The sequence below is a fragment of the Hirundo rustica genome, chromosome 11 (genome assembly GCF_015227805.2).
Source record: "Hirundo rustica isolate bHirRus1 chromosome 11, bHirRus1.pri.v3, whole genome shotgun sequence".
Lineage (NCBI taxonomy): Eukaryota > Metazoa > Chordata > Aves > Passeriformes > Hirundinidae > Hirundo > Hirundo rustica.
In genome coordinates, this window is record NC_053460.1 from 21,100,781 (window position 1) to 21,119,486 (window position 18,706).

At 47.9% G+C, this 18,706-nt stretch overlaps 1 protein-coding gene across 1 annotated transcript in view; it reads right to left on the minus strand.

Moving 5' to 3' along the window:
* Positions 1 to 18,706, minus strand: part of WTIP (WT1 interacting protein) — an 89,552-nt gene that overhangs the window by 8,909 nt on the left and 61,937 nt on the right. The window contains exons 3-5 of the mRNA XM_040075139.2: positions 18,461 to 18,528; positions 5,714 to 5,776; positions 624 to 754 (exon numbers count right to left, since the gene is read on the minus strand). Coding sequence (XP_039931073.1) covers positions 624 to 754; positions 5,714 to 5,776; positions 18,461 to 18,528 — 262 coding nt within the window. The remainder of the gene's footprint in view (positions 1 to 623; positions 755 to 5,713; positions 5,777 to 18,460; positions 18,529 to 18,706) is intronic.

Consider the following 18,706-nt stretch of genomic DNA (forward strand, 5'->3'; position numbering starts at 1 on the left):
GGGCCAACACTCACTGTGTCCTTGTAACACAGTCATACTGGCACCAATGGGTTGAATCCAGGGTGATTTACTCCTGCTGCATAACTGAGTTTCTGGTTAACTGGAGCGAAGAGCAGGATCCCGTTGCCTTTGAGCAGAATCAGGAAGGAGTCCAAAGGCAATCTCTTAAACCTCTACCTTTTGTCAGGTAAGGCTCAAATTGTTCTAACACTAACTGTTAATTACACATCTTCTGCCTCAGTTATCAAAACTTACACCTGTGTCAAGCACTGCCAAAACCTCTGCTCTTGAAACAGCCAGCAGAGCCTACCAACACTTGCAGAAGTGGCCTGGAACGATTAGTGTTGGTAGTCCTGAAAGAAGCAGAGGAACAGCCCCCAAGAAGCACATCCCCTGACACAATGTGATTTTCAGCCTCACTTGGCCACTGTACACCATACTGGGCCCACGACATATTAATTAACAAACCTTAAAATACTTTACAAATGCAACACACGAAAGAAACAGCTGAGGGACGTCTGAGCAAATAGGAGTGACCGTTTTTTCTATCACAAGGCTTATAACTACATCAGTGATTTAACCACTGTAATTTTTCTGGGCATGCAGTGGATTTGTGTACTCACGTATGGTAGTCTTTGACACAGTAAATATTGTTTTCCACATCTACAGTGAAGGGGACTCCATCCAAACACTCGTTGCACACCACACAGCGGAAGCAGCCAGGATGGTAGGACTTTCCAAGGGCCTGTAAGATCTTATGAGGCAAACAACAAAGTAAGTGGATGCATGATTACAAGAGACACTCTCTCCCCATGAATTGCTGTGTCTCTCTCATTTTTCATGACAGTAAGAAAAGCACTTCAGGATGAAATTACCACTCTGCAGATCTGTCAGCAAGAGGCCTCTTAAAACAATCAACTTGCTCATTTTAGTGGGTTTCAATATGCCCCCAATGAAGAGCAAGAACTGAAAATCACACTAAGCCCATCAGCTTTAGCTCTGCAGGGCCAGTACTGCCAATGGAAATTAAAAATGGCTTCACAGACCACTTCTGGGGAAATGCCAAACACAAGTTACTGGGATACAGGGTTACTTTACCAAACTTATCAGGCTGTGACAGACAGAATCCAAACTGGTCATTATTTAGAAAGTTAAATAACAAAACAAGCAAATAAAAAGGTGCCTCTTATTAACTAAGGATCCTAATCTCCGAGAGTTACTGATGGGTTATCACTCAGTCATAGGGGCCCATCAGTTTCTGATAAGATTCCATCACTGACCATGTGTTTGGATACCTGATCCATGTACCTGCCCAGGCTTTTCCCATACCAACCTTTCCTACTGCATTTTAAAGGTTTCAAGGAAAGGTCTGATGCAGCCTTGGCTGCACTACTACAGAACAGACCCCCACTCCTGACATTCCCATATGTGACACTCAGCGTGGCACTGGGACATCGAGGAGGATGCTGTAAGCCCATTAACAAGCCCCTGGGAAGAGTGAGACAGGTATCACTTTCAGGCAGCTCTCTACAGGTTGTAAGACCAATTCCATACATTTTGGGTGTAAGAAGTATCTTTGGAAGGGCTCAGCTCGGAGCTGCTGGGAAGCTTGAGGTGAAAAATCTCTACAGACCAAGCTCTGATGGCCCCATAGGTGATTCTATGAATAAAGATCCAACAGGAAAGAAGCACACGAAGAAAAGGCCAATTTAATTTAACTTTTTTTTTTCTTTCTTTCCACTCTGATGAAGCCCTGTAGTTCAGTGAGTGGTATCAGACTCTGACTGGTAGGATTGTTCAGAGGCAGAGCCAACTGGTCTCTGTGCTGGGACTGGTGCTGCTGCAGGAGTACTTTGTAGTGCCACCTGCACAGCTCTGCAGCACACACTGAGCATGGGGCAGCTCCTGCACAGCCCTGCCCAGCTCCTGCACAGCCCTGCCCAGCTCCTGCACAGCCCTGCGCAGCCCTGCCCAGCTCCTATACAGCTCCTGCACAGCCCTGCACAGCTCCTGCACAGCCCTGCACAGCTCCTGCACAGCCCTGTACAGCTCCTGTACAGCCCTGCACAGCTCCTGCACAGCCCTGCACAGCTCCTGTACAGCCCTGCACAGCTCCTGTACAACTCCTGTACAGCCCTGCACAACCCCGCACAGCCCAGCACAGCTCCTGTACAGCCCTGCACAGCCCTGTACAGCCCAGCACAGCTCCTGTACAGCTCCTGTACAGCCCTGCACAGCTCCTGTACAGCCCTGCACAGCTCCTGTACAGCTCCTGTACAGCCCTGCACAGCTCCTGCACAGCTCCTGTACAGCCCTGCACAGCTCCTGCACAACCCTGTACAGCTCCTGCACAGCTCCTGTACAGCCCTGCACAGCTCCTGTACAGCTCCTGCACAGCTCCTGCACAGCTCCTGTACAGCTCCTGTACAGCCCTGCACAGCTCCTGCACAACCCTGTACAGCTCCTGCACAGCTCCTGTACAGCTCCTGCACAGCTCCTGTACAGCCCTGTACAGCTCCTGCACAGCCCAGCCCAGCTCCTGTACAGCTCCTGCACAGCCCTGCACAGCTCCTGTACAACTCCTGTACAGCCCTGCACAACCCCGCACAGCCCAGCACAGCTCCTGTACAGCTCCTGCACAGCTCCTGTACAGCACCTGCCCAGCTCCTGCACAGCTCCTGTACAGCTCCTGCACAGCCCTGCACAGCTCTGCCCAGCTCCTGCACAGCTCCTGTACAGCACCTGTACAGCCCTGCACAGCCCTGCACAGCTCCTGTACAGCTCCTGCACAGCTCCTGCACAGCCCTGCACAGCTCTGCCCAGCTCCTGCACAGCTCCTGTACAGCTCTGCACAGCTCTGCACAGCCCTGCACAGCTCCTGTACAGCTCTGCACAGCTCTGCACAGCCCTGCACAGCTCCTGTACAGCCCTGCACAGCCCTGTACAGCTCTGCACAGCCCAGCACAGCTCCTGCACAGCTCCTGTACAGCCCTGCACAGCTCCTGCACAACCCTGCCCAGCTCCTGCACAGCTCCTGCGCAGCTCCTGCACAGCCCTGCACAACCCTGTACAGCTCCTGCACAGCTCTGCACAGCTCCTGTACAGCCCTGTACAGCCTAGCACAGCTCTGCACAGCTCCTGTACAGCCCTGTACAGGCCTGCACAGCTCCTGCACAGCTCTGCACAGCTCCTGCACAGCTCCTGTACAGCTCCTGTACAGCCCAGCACAGCTCTGCACAGCCCTGCACAGCCCAGCACAGCCCTGCACAGCTCCTGTACAGCTCCTGTACAGCCCAGCACAGCTCCTGCACAGCTCCTGTACAGCCCTGCACAGCTCCTGCACAGCCCAGCACAGCTCCTGTACAACTCCTGCACAGCTCCTGCACAGCTCCTGTACAGCTCCTGTACAGCCCTGCACAGCTCCTGTACAGCCCTGCACAACCCCGCACAGCCCAGCACAGCTCCTGTACAGCCCTGCACAGCTCCTGTACAGCTCCTGTACAGCTCCTGCACAGCTCCTGTACAGCTCCTGCACAGCCCTGCACAGCTCTGCCCAGCTCCTGTACAGCACCTGCCCAGCTCCTGTACAGCTCCTGTACAGCCCTGCACAACCCAGCACAGCTCCTGTACAGCCCTGCACAGCTCCTGTACAGCACCTGCTCAGCTCCTGCACAGCTCCTGTACAGCTCCTGCACAGCCCTGCACAGCTCTGCCCAGCTCCTGTACAGCACCTGCCCAGCTCCTGCACAGCTCCTGTACAGCTCTGCCCAGCTCCTGCACAGCTCCTGTACAGCTCTGCACAGCTCTGCACAGCCCTGCACAGCTCCTGTACAGCCCTGCACAGCCCTGTACAGCTCTGCACAGCCCAGCACAGCTCCTGCACAGCTCCTGTACAGCCCTGCCCAGCTCCTGCACAGCTCCTGCGCAGCTCCTGCACAGCCCTGCACAACCCTGTACAGCTCCTGCACAGCTCTGCACAGCTCTGCACAGCTCCTGCACAGCTCCTGTACAGCTCCTGTACAGCCCAGCACAGCTCTGCACAGCCCTGCACAGCCCAGCACAGCCCTGCACAGCTCCTGTACAACTCCTGTACAGCCCTGCACAGCTCCTGTACAGCCCTGCACAGCTCCTGCACAGCCCAGCACAGCTCCTGTACAACTCCTGCACAGCTCCTGCACAGCTCCTGTACAGCCCTGCACAGCTCCTGTACAGCCCTGCACAGCTCTGCACAGCCCAGCACAGCTCCTGCACAGCTCCTGTACAGCCCAGCACAGCTCTGCACAGCCCTGCACAGCCCAGCACAGCCCTGCACAGCTCCTGTACAGCTCCTGCACAGCTCCTGCACAGCTCCTGTACAGCCCAGCACAGCTCTGCACAGCTCCTGCACAGCTCTGCACAGCCCTGCACAGCTCTGCACAGCCCAGCACAGCTCCTGCACAGCTCCTGTACAGCTCTGCACAGCTCCTGTACAGCTCTGCACAGCTCCTGTACAGCCCTGCACAGCTCTGCACAGCTCTGCACAGCCCTGCACAGCTCCTGTACAGCCCTGCACAGCCCTGTACAGCTCCTGTACAGCTCTGCACAGCTCCTGCTCTGCCCCAGGCTAGCACACAGCAGGGCCGGGCCGCACTCCCGGGCAGGAATCTGCTGGAATTAGCCAAAAAGGAGTGCTGGATTCCTGGAGCTCCCAGAGCTGTTTCCTTTTGTCAGAGCACACTTGCTGATGGGAGAGAGGCAGACAAGCACCTGCCAAGCTCCCAGCTACTGAGCTCCACCAGTGAGGTATTATGGACTCTTGCCTGGGATTCTGCAATTAAGGGCCGGCTCAAAGCCTGCGAGCCGGGATACCCCTCCCCCTCCCAGCATGACACAACACTAGAAATTTGCTCTTGGGCTAGAACGAACAATATCCTTGTCCAACCAGTGGTGCCAGGATATGAGCCAGAATCCTCATTAGTGAAGCCTCTGCTCCAGCTCTGACTGAAGCTCCGTGTGTGCCACACAACAGCCACTTAGGCACGCTGAGGTTCACGCACACTTCAAAGCAAGAGGAAAACAGACACACTACAGGATCTGCCCTTCGTCGTTGTGCAAACCACTTCATTTTGTTTGGGAATTTCTGCTTAGGAAGAGCACACAAAACTCTTCCTACTTTCAGCCACTGAAATGATGCCAGTAGTATCCGGCCAATTCAAAACGCTTTGATTTTTTTTCATTACAAAAGTTACTCTGACTACTGGCCCCCTACAAATCCCAGTGGCAATAATGCACTTTAAATGATGTGGAGCAGCAACAAAGCAAGCCATAGAGCAGGTGACAAACCTCGGCACTACTGATAATGTCCCTTTCTGCTCTATCCCAGATTCCACCCTCTTGACTGCTCTTGTTATCTACTGTCTTACAGAGCACACCCACTGTGTTCCTTTACCATATTCTCACTGCACTGTACCTTCCCCCTTTAGTATTAAAATTCTAATTTGTTTTAACTCACAAACGGCAGGATAATAGCCTTCCACATTCTTAGGTAGCAAAGAAGCCCAACTTTCTGTACTTAACAGTAGTAATGGAGCATGAAGGTATTTTTATTTACTGCCTCAGTTTCAAAAACTATATTGACAGCAGTGAAGACACAATACCAGCCTGGGCAGGGAAAAGCAGATGGCTCACAATGCACTTCCCGAGTTACCCATCATTAGGAGTTTAGGTCTCTTACCATTTCCATTATGAGGTGTCCACAAACAAAGCACTTGTCTGCTGTTTGCTGAAAACCTGAATACTGTTAAAATGACAGAAAAGAAAGGATCATTAGTAGCCACTCCTCTAGACATAGAAACACCTTTTAGGTGAAGGCTGTGCTATTTTCCAGCCTGTGCTGTGTATGACACAGGTTAGGGAGACTGACTCAGAAGCCTCCACTCGGCTCTTGCAGCAATGTTCAGATACCAGTTTGGCCTTCTGATCCACCGCAATATTTCCACTGAGATTCCCAATATAACAGTGTTATTGTAAGGTGTTTTTCTGGTGGTTTTTTTTTTTTTTTTTTTTTTTTTTTTTGTTTTGTTTTGTTTTGTTTTGTTTTGTTTTCTTTTTTTTTTTAAGCCTAAATGGAAAGTTTGTGTTTGATGTGCGGAAATTAGCTTGAATTGACTCTTTTGGTGGTTGTTTTAAATAACATAGGACTCACTTCCCAAATCCTGCTCTAATTAGTGACCTCAGACTTTGGACCTACATTTTACTCTGCTGTTTGCAAGCTAGAAAAATGAAGACAGGCCCAAGAAGGATTTAGCTGCCTTGTGGATACCAAGCGTTCCAGGCAGGGAAGAATCCAGCAGTGCACTGGCAGGAGCTTGGGCTCGCTGCACAACGTGGGCAGCACTGAGGCACAAGGACGGCACAAAGCCCAGCTGCCAGACCCTGCTGCAGTGCCAAGGGCACAGCTGTGGGGAGATGCAAAGCTCTGTGTTCCCTGCCTGAGCGGTCCTGACCGCTTTGTGCTCCTGTCCCCAAAGCAGATCCTGTTTCAGATGCCAAGGTCTGCTTTTAGCCCCCTGTTTAGAGGTACAGAAAAGCCATCCAGGTTATCAGACTGACCTACCAAACCACAGCCTACAAACAAGAGACATCCTCCTGAGGAACTCCAGCCGTGTACAATTGAAACTGGTGCTGCAGGGGCTGAACTTTCCCTCACCCCCCGCAGCCCGTCTCACCGTCCTGCCAGCGGGAAGGGGTGCCCACCGACCCCGGGGCATTGCACAGTGATGCTCACCTAGCAGAGCTCACCTGGAAAGGGCTTTAGTTGCACAGCATAAAAGATGAGGAAGGGCAGGATTGATGTAAACCAGACTCTTCTCCCAGGACACAGGTTAATTGGCTCAGGCACCTAATGCATGCTCTGAGCCCCAACAGAGTATCTTGCTCCATTCCCCCTGGTTTAGTGGGGATTAACTGTCCCCTCACGTCAAAAGCCTGTGGTTCCCTGCCTGGAGCTGCCATATGTTTTCCTTTTTGTTGAAGTGAGGGGATTACATGTTATGTTGAATCAATAGGTTGGAGACAAAATTATTGTTGCTATGCAACAAAGTGATTATGAAGGAAAAGGTCTCGTAGACACTTTGATGGGCCCATAAATCAGTAAATGATGCAGCAGCTGTCCAAAACTTACCATGCCCTAAGAAACACAGCCCATGCAGTCTTAAGAAACTTTGAAACCTCCCTAGAAGAGATCAGGGTGTTGAGAAACAAATACAGAGGCGGGCGGTCCTAGCTGGCTATTTCTGCAAGATACTACTTCTATTTGCTTTTCCCTTCTCCTTACTGATGCAGAAAAAAGGTCTCACTGCTTGGGATGTTCCTTGGCTGCCCTGTGGCTGAGTAAACCTCTGGCTAGACTGCTTCCTAGGGCTGGGAACTCCAGGCTTACTGGAAACAGGTGGGCAGGTCCTGGTGACACAGACAGCAGAGGATTAACAACAGCACAAACCCAGCTAATTCTAAAATCCTGCTGGAATGAATTTACCAGTACCATCTGGCTGTCATTTGATAAGGAATGCAAAGGAGCATGCACCCAGCTATTGATTAAGAGGGGACATTATTCCCCAGGAAGAGAATGGCATAGTGGTCAGATTAATGGCATTTATTGCTAACTAGATTGTCATAAATTATACTCTTTGTCAGAAAGAAAGGCTTTGCTGACACAAAATCACTCTTTATATAACTAACCCTATTAAATTAAAACCATGATTTGTTTTTAACAAGAGAATTGTTATTAGTCAAACACATCCAGAACTGGATTAGCCCATTAAGAAGACTTTGCAAAATGGCAGTATGTCTAACAGCAGTGACAAGATATTCCACGGGCTCGGGGAGCTGTTCTTTACCACTGCTCCTCTCCCTCCTGGTCACAGGGTCAATCCTGGACTGAAGGCCTGGTTCACTGAGATCAGGCTTTTGGATCCAGGTCTGCATGTGTTCTAAATCTATTTGGACTGGAAAAGAGTGACAGCCTCAGAGCCCAGCAGCACTGTTTTCTACAGGATGCCAATACTGCTGCTAAAAGCAATAAATGACTTTCTCAACATTTCTGAAGCTTATTGTAAACTGCTTTTTTCCACTCTTTGATCCCAATTTGGAGTGTTCAAACAGGGCTACTGTACTAACCCTTGAATTTTAGAAGCAGAATTTAAAAGTCTTAAGATACTAATTAAAATTGTCAATGTCTGCCTTTGAAGCACTCAGTTATTAACAACATTCACAGATCTTGTGTGTGCAATGGGAGAGGAGTTGTGACTTGCTCCAGACTGCAGACAAGGCAGAACAGCCTCTTTATTGTCTCAGAACACCAAGAGCCTCCCGGGGTGGGCTCCCAGCATGGCTGGGAGGGAGGAAAAACTGCTCCCTCAGAGCTTGTGAGCAGGTAACAGAGGGAGGAGGAGGTGTCACTACACAACTCGGAGCCTTTCTCATTACTGACTGAGTCGGAGATGGAAAAAGAGCTTTTGAGCACACAGGCCCCTTCCCCATCTGGAGCCATGGAAAACAGGCTGAGGTGAAGCAGTGAAGTGACACAGGCTGAGAGGCGTCTCCATGTCACCTCATGGAGAAGACAAACGTCAGCTCTGGTTCCTGTTCCTGTGGAATTCATAGGAACAATTTCATTCAGGATCTAGGCACTGGGGGGTCAATTCTAGCCTTACTCTATGAGGGTTCCCTCTGTGCCGGCTTCTTTAAAAAAGTGTTTTGTTGGCAGGGCAGTAAAGTGATGTAAATACAGACCAATCTGAGTCTGGATAGGAACAGCCAGAAGTCTATGGACACTCTGTATCCACAACAAATGGGGAGCGTAATTCTGAACTCTCCCTAATATTCATTACAGATACTCCTTAAGCATATATAAAAACACTGAAGGAAGTTGTTAGTAAAAGACCAGCTCTGAAACTCAAAGCTGAAAATGAAGTGTTACCCTTTACTCTCCCTTCTGTGACTCAGGAGTACACTGCTGGATACACTAGGATGCAAAGAAAACAAAGTGCAAGTTGAAGAGCTGGCACATTATTTTTCCTGATTCCTTAGTCTGGCTCAACTGTTTTCTCCTGTATTTACCTTGTCCTTGTCTTCTCTACCAGGATAATAAAATCTCATTTTATATGCACAAATCAAGACTCTGTAATTCAGCTCCTCAATGATACTTATATAAAACAGGATTCTGAGAAACTAAAAAACCCTTGAGAAATATGTTAATTATGTTAGAATAGAAGAGTTAAAATAAAGTAGAAGACTTTGCTGGCTGAACTTTTGTTTGCTATCCAATATACTTAGATTATCAAACAGGCAAAAAAAACCCCAAAAAACCTCTAATGATCCTGTCCAAAAGTCTTTGTTTCAATATAAGAGGAAAACAAGACCCCTTCTGTCCTGAATATCGGGCTTGTTAGTATCCTCCTGTGATAATCTTGGGATTTATAACTCTTCTGTCTAATGTGCAATATATCTAAAAGAAATTAACAATGAATTTTGAGCATATAATGAACAATTATGCATGGAGGATAATCCCACCAAGTACTATGAGAAGCAATTTCTCCTGCCTATTGCTCAGTCCTGTAGCAAATCTTGGTTGTCCACCAGGGTCTTTTAAAGTTTGATGCTCCCATCATGATTTTCAAAAGAAAAACATTCAGAAAATAGTGTGCCTGAGAAAGGCTTCAGGGCCCAAACTTTCTACCTTAGGCAATGTCAGGCCTTTGAGAAGACATGTCACCGCTGCTCCCTCGCATGCCTGACCGTGCCCAAGGAGGGGCTGCTGCTCTTCCCTGCTGCTGTGCGCTCAACACAACAAAACCTTCCTCCTGGAAACAGACCCTGGAATCTCATTCAGGCCCATCTGCTTCTTTGATGAGGATGTTCAAAACCTGCTGAAGGTTTGTGCAAGCAGAGCCACTGGGTTACATTTCAGTGGGTGTGGCAGCTGCTGCCCCGGTAATGGTATGAACCTGTAAAATCTCCAATTCACTGCTGCAGCACTGCAGTCACCCAACGCGGCTGCTCAGCCCAGGCTTGAGATTCCTACTCTTTTACGCTTTAAGAGCTTTTGAGCGGGATGATAAGGAGTTTTTGCCAAAATGCTTCAGGCATTTAATTCTGAAAACTAATTTCTGAATTGGGTGCTATGCTAATAATGTATTCCAACCCCAGGCTGCCTGTAATCCCTCACAGACTCTCTGCTTCTTGGTTTCCCATTAGCAGAGCATCTGTCTTCTCACTGCTGTATTGTTTGCTCTCGGCATGGGACCCTTGCTACATGGGACACAACAATGTAAGAAATTCATGGGATCGCACCAAGAGAGGGAGCAAATATCAAATTTGGTTTCATGCAGATGGGGTTTTGTTGTTGTTTTTTACACACATATTTAACTGCAGCGATTAAAATTAATCGGACAAAATGGGGCCTTCTTGGGCTCAAAGACAAAGGAGCCCCATGGCAGGTGACAGATTAACTAAAGGAAAATAGTCCAGAACCTTACTCTTCATCCTGCTGAAACCCTTTCATATATCCTGTTGCTTCACTCTGTCTTGCTGTCTGTGAGGAAACACTACACAGCAGTTTGCCTTCTTGCTTTTGTCTTTCCACTTTGTTATGTTTAAAGGACAAGGACAGGGCAAGGAAGGACTCCATGCTCTGCACAGAGCTAGCAGGTGGTCTGGCCATGCACAAAACTCAGGAATTCAGCTGATCCTGAACTCTGCCTCTGCCAGTCAGGCATTTTACAGCCCCTGGGAAGAGACCAGCCATTTACATCCTACAGTATCTACAGAGACCCTGGGTGAGCACTCACCAAGGCTGCTTGCTGTGTGATTAATTAGGAACCACTAATGATTTTCTTACCTAGGTCTTCCTTAAACAAACTCCTGTGGGAGCTTCACAGTGACAGTGATGCAGAAAAAAGGCTGAATCAACAGCTTTAACTCTGCATCATATTACAAAGCCCAACACTGACTTGGTTCACACTGTCAAGCACGTCACAGTGCACAGGGCTATACTCTGCTGCAGGTTGTTCACTGTCACTGCTACCATCTACTGCATACACTGAAAGAAACTTTACACAAGAACCTAGCTTCCTGGAAAAGAATTATCTGGATTTTATTCAAAACAGTTGTGGAGAGATTTCAATGCAGAACATAACAGCAGCTAATACTAATGTTTATTACCGAAGTGGAAACATGCCACTTTCTCACATGGGTCTTTTTCTAACCCTCCCATAGAAAAAATGAATGCTGTCTGCTTACAAGTGTTTGGCAGGAGTTAAGACATAATTAGAAAGAGCTCTAGTTCTTTCAAGTGCGCTTCAGTTATTGTAATTTACTTTTCAATGCAATATTAAGAAAAATGGATAGTCCGACTATTTGGATCACCGTCTCAAGAGGAAATAGGGGAGTGATTATCCGGCATGAAACCAACTGGACTTGATAACAGGCTCTTCCACCATTCCACCAGCAAATGTAACACGGGATAGTTACAAAAGGTACTCAGTAGTCATACATCTCAGAAAAAAAAGTCTTTGCCTTGCCTTGTCTCCTTTGCCATGTCCCAGAGAGTGATTCCTGTGACTCATCGAACAATCTACAACGCAGTTCAAGAAATGCTGAGCGCCCTTTTAGTGAACGCAGACCTTACCCACACACTGAAATTTCACTGCACTTTGTTTATCTGCGTTATCACCTGGGCCTGGGTACCACCTGTGTATTGCTCTTTTATAAACCTGAGGTGTCTCAGGACCCCAGCTGGTTTCCTCCTGTGGCCCCAGAGCTGCCCAGTGAGCCCTGTGGTGTGTCCTGCACGTGGCACTCACAGCCTTCATCCTCAGCCTCTCTCGTTGTTTATGGGCCCCAGCTTTGAAACTGTGTCCTCTGGGGTGAATCCCTGGGAGAAAACCCTGATGCCTCCCTGAAGACAATGGGAATTCTGCCACCAGCTTCAATGGACTTGTCACTTCTTGGTCCAGGATACAGCACTCTGAAATGGTGTTGCAGTGAGAGGCAAACCCAAACTGTCAGCTCCACACACTCTTCATGCTGATTCACATCCAAGTCCAAAGTGCAGAGGCAGACCAATATTTGACCAATATCCCTAGACAGTATGAAACTTGAATTTTAAGCCCATCTGTAGGTTTGACCCAATGCTTCAATTCAGAATACCCCAATTAATCATCATTACTGTCAAATTCATTTATAAAATAAACCCAGGAGCACTGGCATACTACAAACTTAGGGAAAACTAGGGAAGGAAAGTGGGGTTTTTTGGCAGGGAGAGGCTGGAGCAAGATGTACACAAGCAACAACATGACTGCATTCCCTCGTGCCCCGATAAGGAACGTGCTATAAACTGTTTGTCTTCAGTGACTGCATCTGGGAGCACAGCAATGCTTGGCATTCATGGTGCCTCTGGAACCTTCTGTCCCAACCTAGAGCAACCAGCACCTCGAAAACACTCAGAGACTTCCTTATGCTTCTGTACACCGGGAATATTGCAGCAAATCCCTTTCTAAGCTTTGACTGCATCATTCTTTAAACATATCAATAAAGTCCCACGTCTGTCTGTTCTCTGACCAAAGTATGTCTTCTAATAGCAAGTCTCCTAAATACAACATCCTCCCAGTTATCTAGAACTCCATGTGCTCTGTGATTCCCATTAGATAGGAAATGGACACAAGCTGCAACTTCAATCATTCACCTTTTCAACTGAGTCTATTTTTTTCTGAGAGTCTCACTTAGCAGAAATGGGCTCTCTGACTAATGCACCAGTCCCAGGGCTCCCTCCCAAGGGGGTCTTCCAAACATTTATAGTCACTGAGATGGAAAATCAAACCTCTGACTCCAGCTGACACCAGCTTCCATTACACTAAATAAAAACTATCTTCTGAGGGCCCCAGCGAGTGGGACAGGCCATTTCCCACACTGCCAGGCTTGGAAAACAGCATGTGCACAAACTGAGAAGAAAAGCCTCATTAGTATTAATATTTACATTGCAGCCACGCCCAGGGGCCCTGGCTGGGGTAAGGGTCTTGCTGTGTTTGGTGCTACAGCAGATGAAGGTGCAAGCCCTGCTCTGACCAGCTGCACGTCACTCAGCTGCTTCTGAGGTGACATCCTGTCCCTTTGCCCATGAAAGGCTGAGCACTTCCATTCCCCACCTGCCTCTTGGGCTTGCACACCCTGATATTTTTGCATTTCTGAAATCATTGTGACTTTTAGGGATATAAGACAAGGGCCTCTATGTCCTCGGTAGCCAACTCTTGCATTGCAGTGACGAGCAAAGAGAAGCGTCCTGGGAGGGGACCAGTGGCTGGTGTAGGGGAGAAAGGGATGCAGAACCCCACCAGACCGGATGGAGAGGAGAAGGAAGGCTGCAGAGAGGCTGCAGGGAGCTCTGCTGGGGCTGTGGGCTGCTTGCCCTCCTCCTGTCCCAGCCCCCTCCCCTCGGGCTGGGCACCCTCCTGGGGAGAGCAGGGAAGGGCACACCCAAAGGCTCCTGCAGGTTTGCAATGCACAGAGTCTCTTTCTGGTTGCCATGTGCAAAATGAACTTTTTAGAGCCTTTCTCTTTGAAGATTTATGCGCAGAGTTCCTCCAGTCCTACTCACCGAAATGGATGAACAGCTCCAGATGAAACTTTCAACAACTAAAGACAGTGAAGTTAGCCAGAGGCAGAAACCTAGCATGAAGAAGTTCAGCCTAAATGATTAAATCTGGCAAAGTTTTAAGACACTGAAAGAGAAAATCTTAAAAGGGGAAGTTTCAGATGACCTTAATGCAATGCACTGCAGCCTGTGGTGTCTGTAATAGGTTATTTCCAGAGCATCTGAGCGTCTTCCAGTAGTGCATTAAGCAATGTAACTAACATCTGTCACGAGGTTCATTTTCCCTCTCATCTCCTCCCTCAAGGGAAATTCTCTCATTTCTTAACCTCTACTGGACCCCCACTCAATAATGTTCATTACCTCAAGAGAAAAAGGAAAAACCTATCAAAATGAGGAAAAAAAGAAAAGAGATAATAGATCTAAGATTCAGGCTGCTTTGGTGACATTTTAAAAGTGTTTTTTGCCAAGCAAAACAGTGTTTTAAAAAAAAAAATTCTTTACATGCTATTTAAGCATAGAAAAGGAAAGACAAAATTATTTTTCCTTCGCCCATGATTATGCAGCAATTTATCAACAAAATGAAACACGAACATCTGACTGGGATTATTTATTATACAGTAAGGCATTTATTTTTTGTTCACTTCACCAGGAACAGTGTCTCTGTTATGGCTAGTTAGCCATCTGTGTCCAAAGAGCTTTCAGGAAAGGATTAAACTGTCATTTATTTTATTTCCTTTCATGAAATAACTCTCCTAACAGGGCTGGGGCAAGACTTGGGCATTGCTGGACTTGTTACTTTAAGGTGGCATTTAAAGAAGTAACTGGATCTTCCCCAGAGCTAAAGCAAAGCCATGTAAAGTTTGGGGGGTTGTTTTTGTTCTTTTTGCTCCTCACACATGCAGTATCCCACTGGAAATGGCACAGATTAGGCAACGTCTCAGGCAGAAGTAGAATTATCCGTGGATTTATCTTTTTTAATCTGATTCATTCAATTAGCCAATAAGGGTTTAAGCACTGAGAGAATGTGCAGCTCATCGGGGCTGGAAGCAGGAGGCTGACAAAAATAACCCTGGGAGGCAGAGGTATTCCACCTCCTCCAGGCGCAGGGGATTCCCAGCCATCCATTCCCAGCCCCACAGAAGGCAGCGCCGCGGCATCCCCTGCCCACCTACAGCTGCACAAGTGGGGCAAAAAAATCTCTGACGCCTCTTCCCTGCAAAGAAAGAGCCAAAGAAACCACCTGGTGTGGAGACTGTGCCCTCAGTAAGAGCAAATGTGGGAAAACTCTTTGCCAGAAGGCTGTGGAAGGATGTACCTGGTGGCTCTTGCAGGGTGCGGGGTATCCTGGGGCAGCCTCAGCCTCACAAGGAGCACCAGCTCACTCATGACCTGTGTCCACAAATCAAAAACACCTTTCCAAGAAGAGGGGCAGATTTGGAAAGTTTGATGCCAGCAGCTCCTCACACCTCACTTTTACCGACTGGTTTTTTGGAAGCACTTGGTAGCCAAAGCTCTCGGGCACTCGCTGTGCTTGAGGTGACAATGGTGCTCTGTTCGAAGGTGACCTGCACAGCAGCTCACAGCCACAGTGCAGATGGAAGGCACCGGCTGCACCTCGAGGGGACACTTGAGCCAAGGAGGGCTCTTCCAAGAGACAAACTTTTGAAAGGATTGGAAAATGGGTTTTCTCCAGGTCTTGACTTCAGGCACCACACGTGACACTGCAGTGAGTTCACACACCACCTCTGATTGAGCGGAAGAGCTGGTCTGTGGTGAGTGAGTGGTAGTTGAAGAGCCAGGAATCCCATCTGAGCCACTGACTGCAGCTCTGGAGACCGCTCCAGTAGGAGCTGGTCTGGCACAGCAAAATGCAGTATTGCAGGAGAAATAAAATACTGACATCTATAGGATGTTCAATATTTCTAGCAGCTACAATGAAGAAACCCCTCGATAATATCTTCACTAAATTTTTCTGCATTCGTTCACCTCAAGAGCCATTTCAGCTTTTCTGCCCATCATTGTTCAGTGCTACTCATGCAGCCCCAACATGGCCGTGTCCTGCCTGGACCGACCTGCAGGACATCCCCAGTGTGACCCCAGGGATGGTGGGAAGAAGCTCCTGCAGCAAAGGAATGGGACAAACGGAGGCAGCAGCGGGGGTGGACAGAGCTCTGCAGGAGTCACCAAGGGACAGGCTCTCCTCCAGGTACCAGGGAGGCTCTGGGTGCCACCAGCTCTGTCCCCCACCCACAGGACAGCAGCTTCCCCTCGGGGTGCCTCTTGCTGGGAGGGACACGAGGGGCTCATTCAGGCTGCTGCTGCCCCGGTGGCACCGTGAGCAAGGGGACATCGACCCCTCAGTCTGACCCTGGGACCCCGGGGAAGGTGCCAGCCCAGGCAGGCACACACAGCCCGCTGTCACCCGGGTGTCACCGGGGCCCCAGGGGGACAGCACTGCACACATCCCCTGGGTGCTCTGCTTTCTAATCCCTGCTATGTCGGAAATAACCTGGCCACGGGCTGCTGCCATGCCACAGAGCTGTGACCCCGCTCCCAAACCAACAGGAACATCGAATTCTCCTGATCAATTCCCAGACAAACAAAAGCCAAGAAAGAGAAAGGACACCCATGGTAGGCAGCATTTTCTTAGCAGCAATACAATTATAATGCAGTTAGACTGTATCTGTTTACATTCCCAAATTGAAATAATCTTTTTCTTATCCCCCTGCCTTAACTTCCCTAACATTCCACTACCATGGTGTCAGCAGGGAATCCTGCTGCACTGCGACGGAGCTGCACTAAAGAACTGGAGTCATGGTAGAGACTGAAATTCTTAGTTATACAGAAAAAAAATCCCATTTTCTGCTTTGGACCGAAAATGCCTCTCCTTAGAAAGGATTGGGGTTTCCTAGTGTTCAAGAGGAAGACCTGGCAAGATGAAGTAGTTAAAATAATTCCTTTTTCATGGCTATTTTGCAGCCTTTTTCCTTTCAACTTTGAGAAAAGCTTTGTGCTTTCCCTGTTCACAGAACTCTAAAATAGGCAAGGTTGTTTGATTTCATTAGTGATACCATACAATTCCTAGGATTCTTGCTATGACATTTGCTCAGGGGAGCTGAGAGAAGATGCAATTCCTCCCTGAGAAGCAGTAAGATTACCACAAGCAGAGACAGTGTCAGAATTTGGTTTGCTTCATGGTCCTTTTGTCTGCTTCTCCCTTCATCCCTCTGCTACTGGGAATCTGCTAAAACACACCTGTGGAAGTTTGGACTTTTAAACCTGTGCCTTAAATGTCCCGACAGTTCCCTAACTTGCAGCAAGTTTATTCCTATCAGGTCTTTAATCTCAGTTTTCCTGGAAAAATCTCCACAAGTATCTTCCTTTAGAAACCCACTACAGAACACTACAGAAACTTTAGCCTGAGCTAAAGTTCCCCCCCCCCCCCACCCCATGAAAACGGAATGTTCTCCAAAAGATTAAGATTTTTAGATTTAAAATTCTTGTGTTTAGGCTGAAATTACAAGCTAATAACAACAATCATGTCATTAAGTCTGGATGAAAGGTTTTGATCATGGGGAAAGTACATTCCAACACAGTTCAAATGAAAAATCTCAAAGGTTTGAGCCCCTCCCTCTCACGCTCCACCTCCTCTCCCCCGCCCCCTTCCCGTGCTTCTGCAGACACACAGTAAAGAAAGAGCTGAAAAAGGCAAGGAAGAAAAAAGAATTTTTTGCTCCAGAATGCAAGCAAAACAGTAACAAGTTTCAATTATAACAAGATACTTATTTTCTGCACAAAACACATTTTGGTTTTTTTTGTTTTTTCCAACAGGCTCCAGCTCAAAGTAAAGGTGTAACACAAAGGCAAATAGAGCTTATATTTTAGGAATTTCCATGATTTTTAGGAACTGCATTGATGAGAAATGCATTTGTGCACTTTGAACTGCCAGTAACAATTTTGTTGTGAGCTATACTTTGAACAATTCCTTTGCATAAAATATGGTTATATATTCATTAGAAATGGAAAGTCGTTCTGGAAGACTCAAGCTTCTAAATTAATGGAATTTCAATAAATAAGGTGGCACAAATTCAACATACTGATTGCCCAATTCATCATCTTCTAAGCTAAAATATATCATTGTTCACTAATTGCAGTTCCCAGCCATGCCATCCTCTTCATCTTAATTCTAAATGGTCTGCAGTTATCAAATCATTTGTGGTGCACTGCGCAACCCTCACCCTTCATCGCACGAATAATTTGGTTTGGGAACAACAAAGCTCAGCAACAGGCTTCGTTTTTCTTTTCCTGACTTAGTCTCTATTAAAGTAAAGCATTTACAAAAGCTCTGTGAGCAGGGAGAGAACCTGAGTTGCCCCTCCATGGCCAACAGTTCCCAGCTAATCACAAGCCAGCCCCACAGCCCCAGGAGCAGAGCAGTGATTAAACTATGCCTCAACAAAGCAACTTTGTGCACAGCCCTGACGTGCTCCCAGCACAAACGTCTCCCTCCTGTTATGATTGGTATTCCCCAGATGTTTGACTTCGAGCTCAGGCTTGGCAGGCGAGTCTCTGTGGCTGCAATTCAAGTCCCAAGCTCGAGCAGCTCCGGTGTTTATCCTCGTAATTTACACTTTGTGATGGCTTATGGACAGTTATGTCCTTGGTTTTACAGCCACCACTTCAAACCGAGGAGTCAGTGGCAGATGCTTCCCAATTCCACCACTGGCAGGAGGCCCCGCATCATCAAAGTGTCTCTCAAAGCAAACAAGGCAACATGAAAGAACAATTTGCTTTAGAGATAATTTTTTAAATGATTGAAATCTTACTTACTAGGAAGTCTTCTTCACAGTACACCTTGCCGTTGACATTGTAGAATGCTTTTCCTCGTAGTCTTCTCCCTGTTAAAATACAGGACCATCAGGATTTTGTTCTTCATCCCCAAACCCAGCTGTTCAGGACACAAAGTGAAAAGCACAGCCCCTGTACCTGTCTGTGGGGTCTGTTCCTGGCCCCTCTCTTCCCTGGAGGGCCCATCCAGAGCCAGGGCTGAGGGTCAGGCTCTTGGCTCTATCTGGC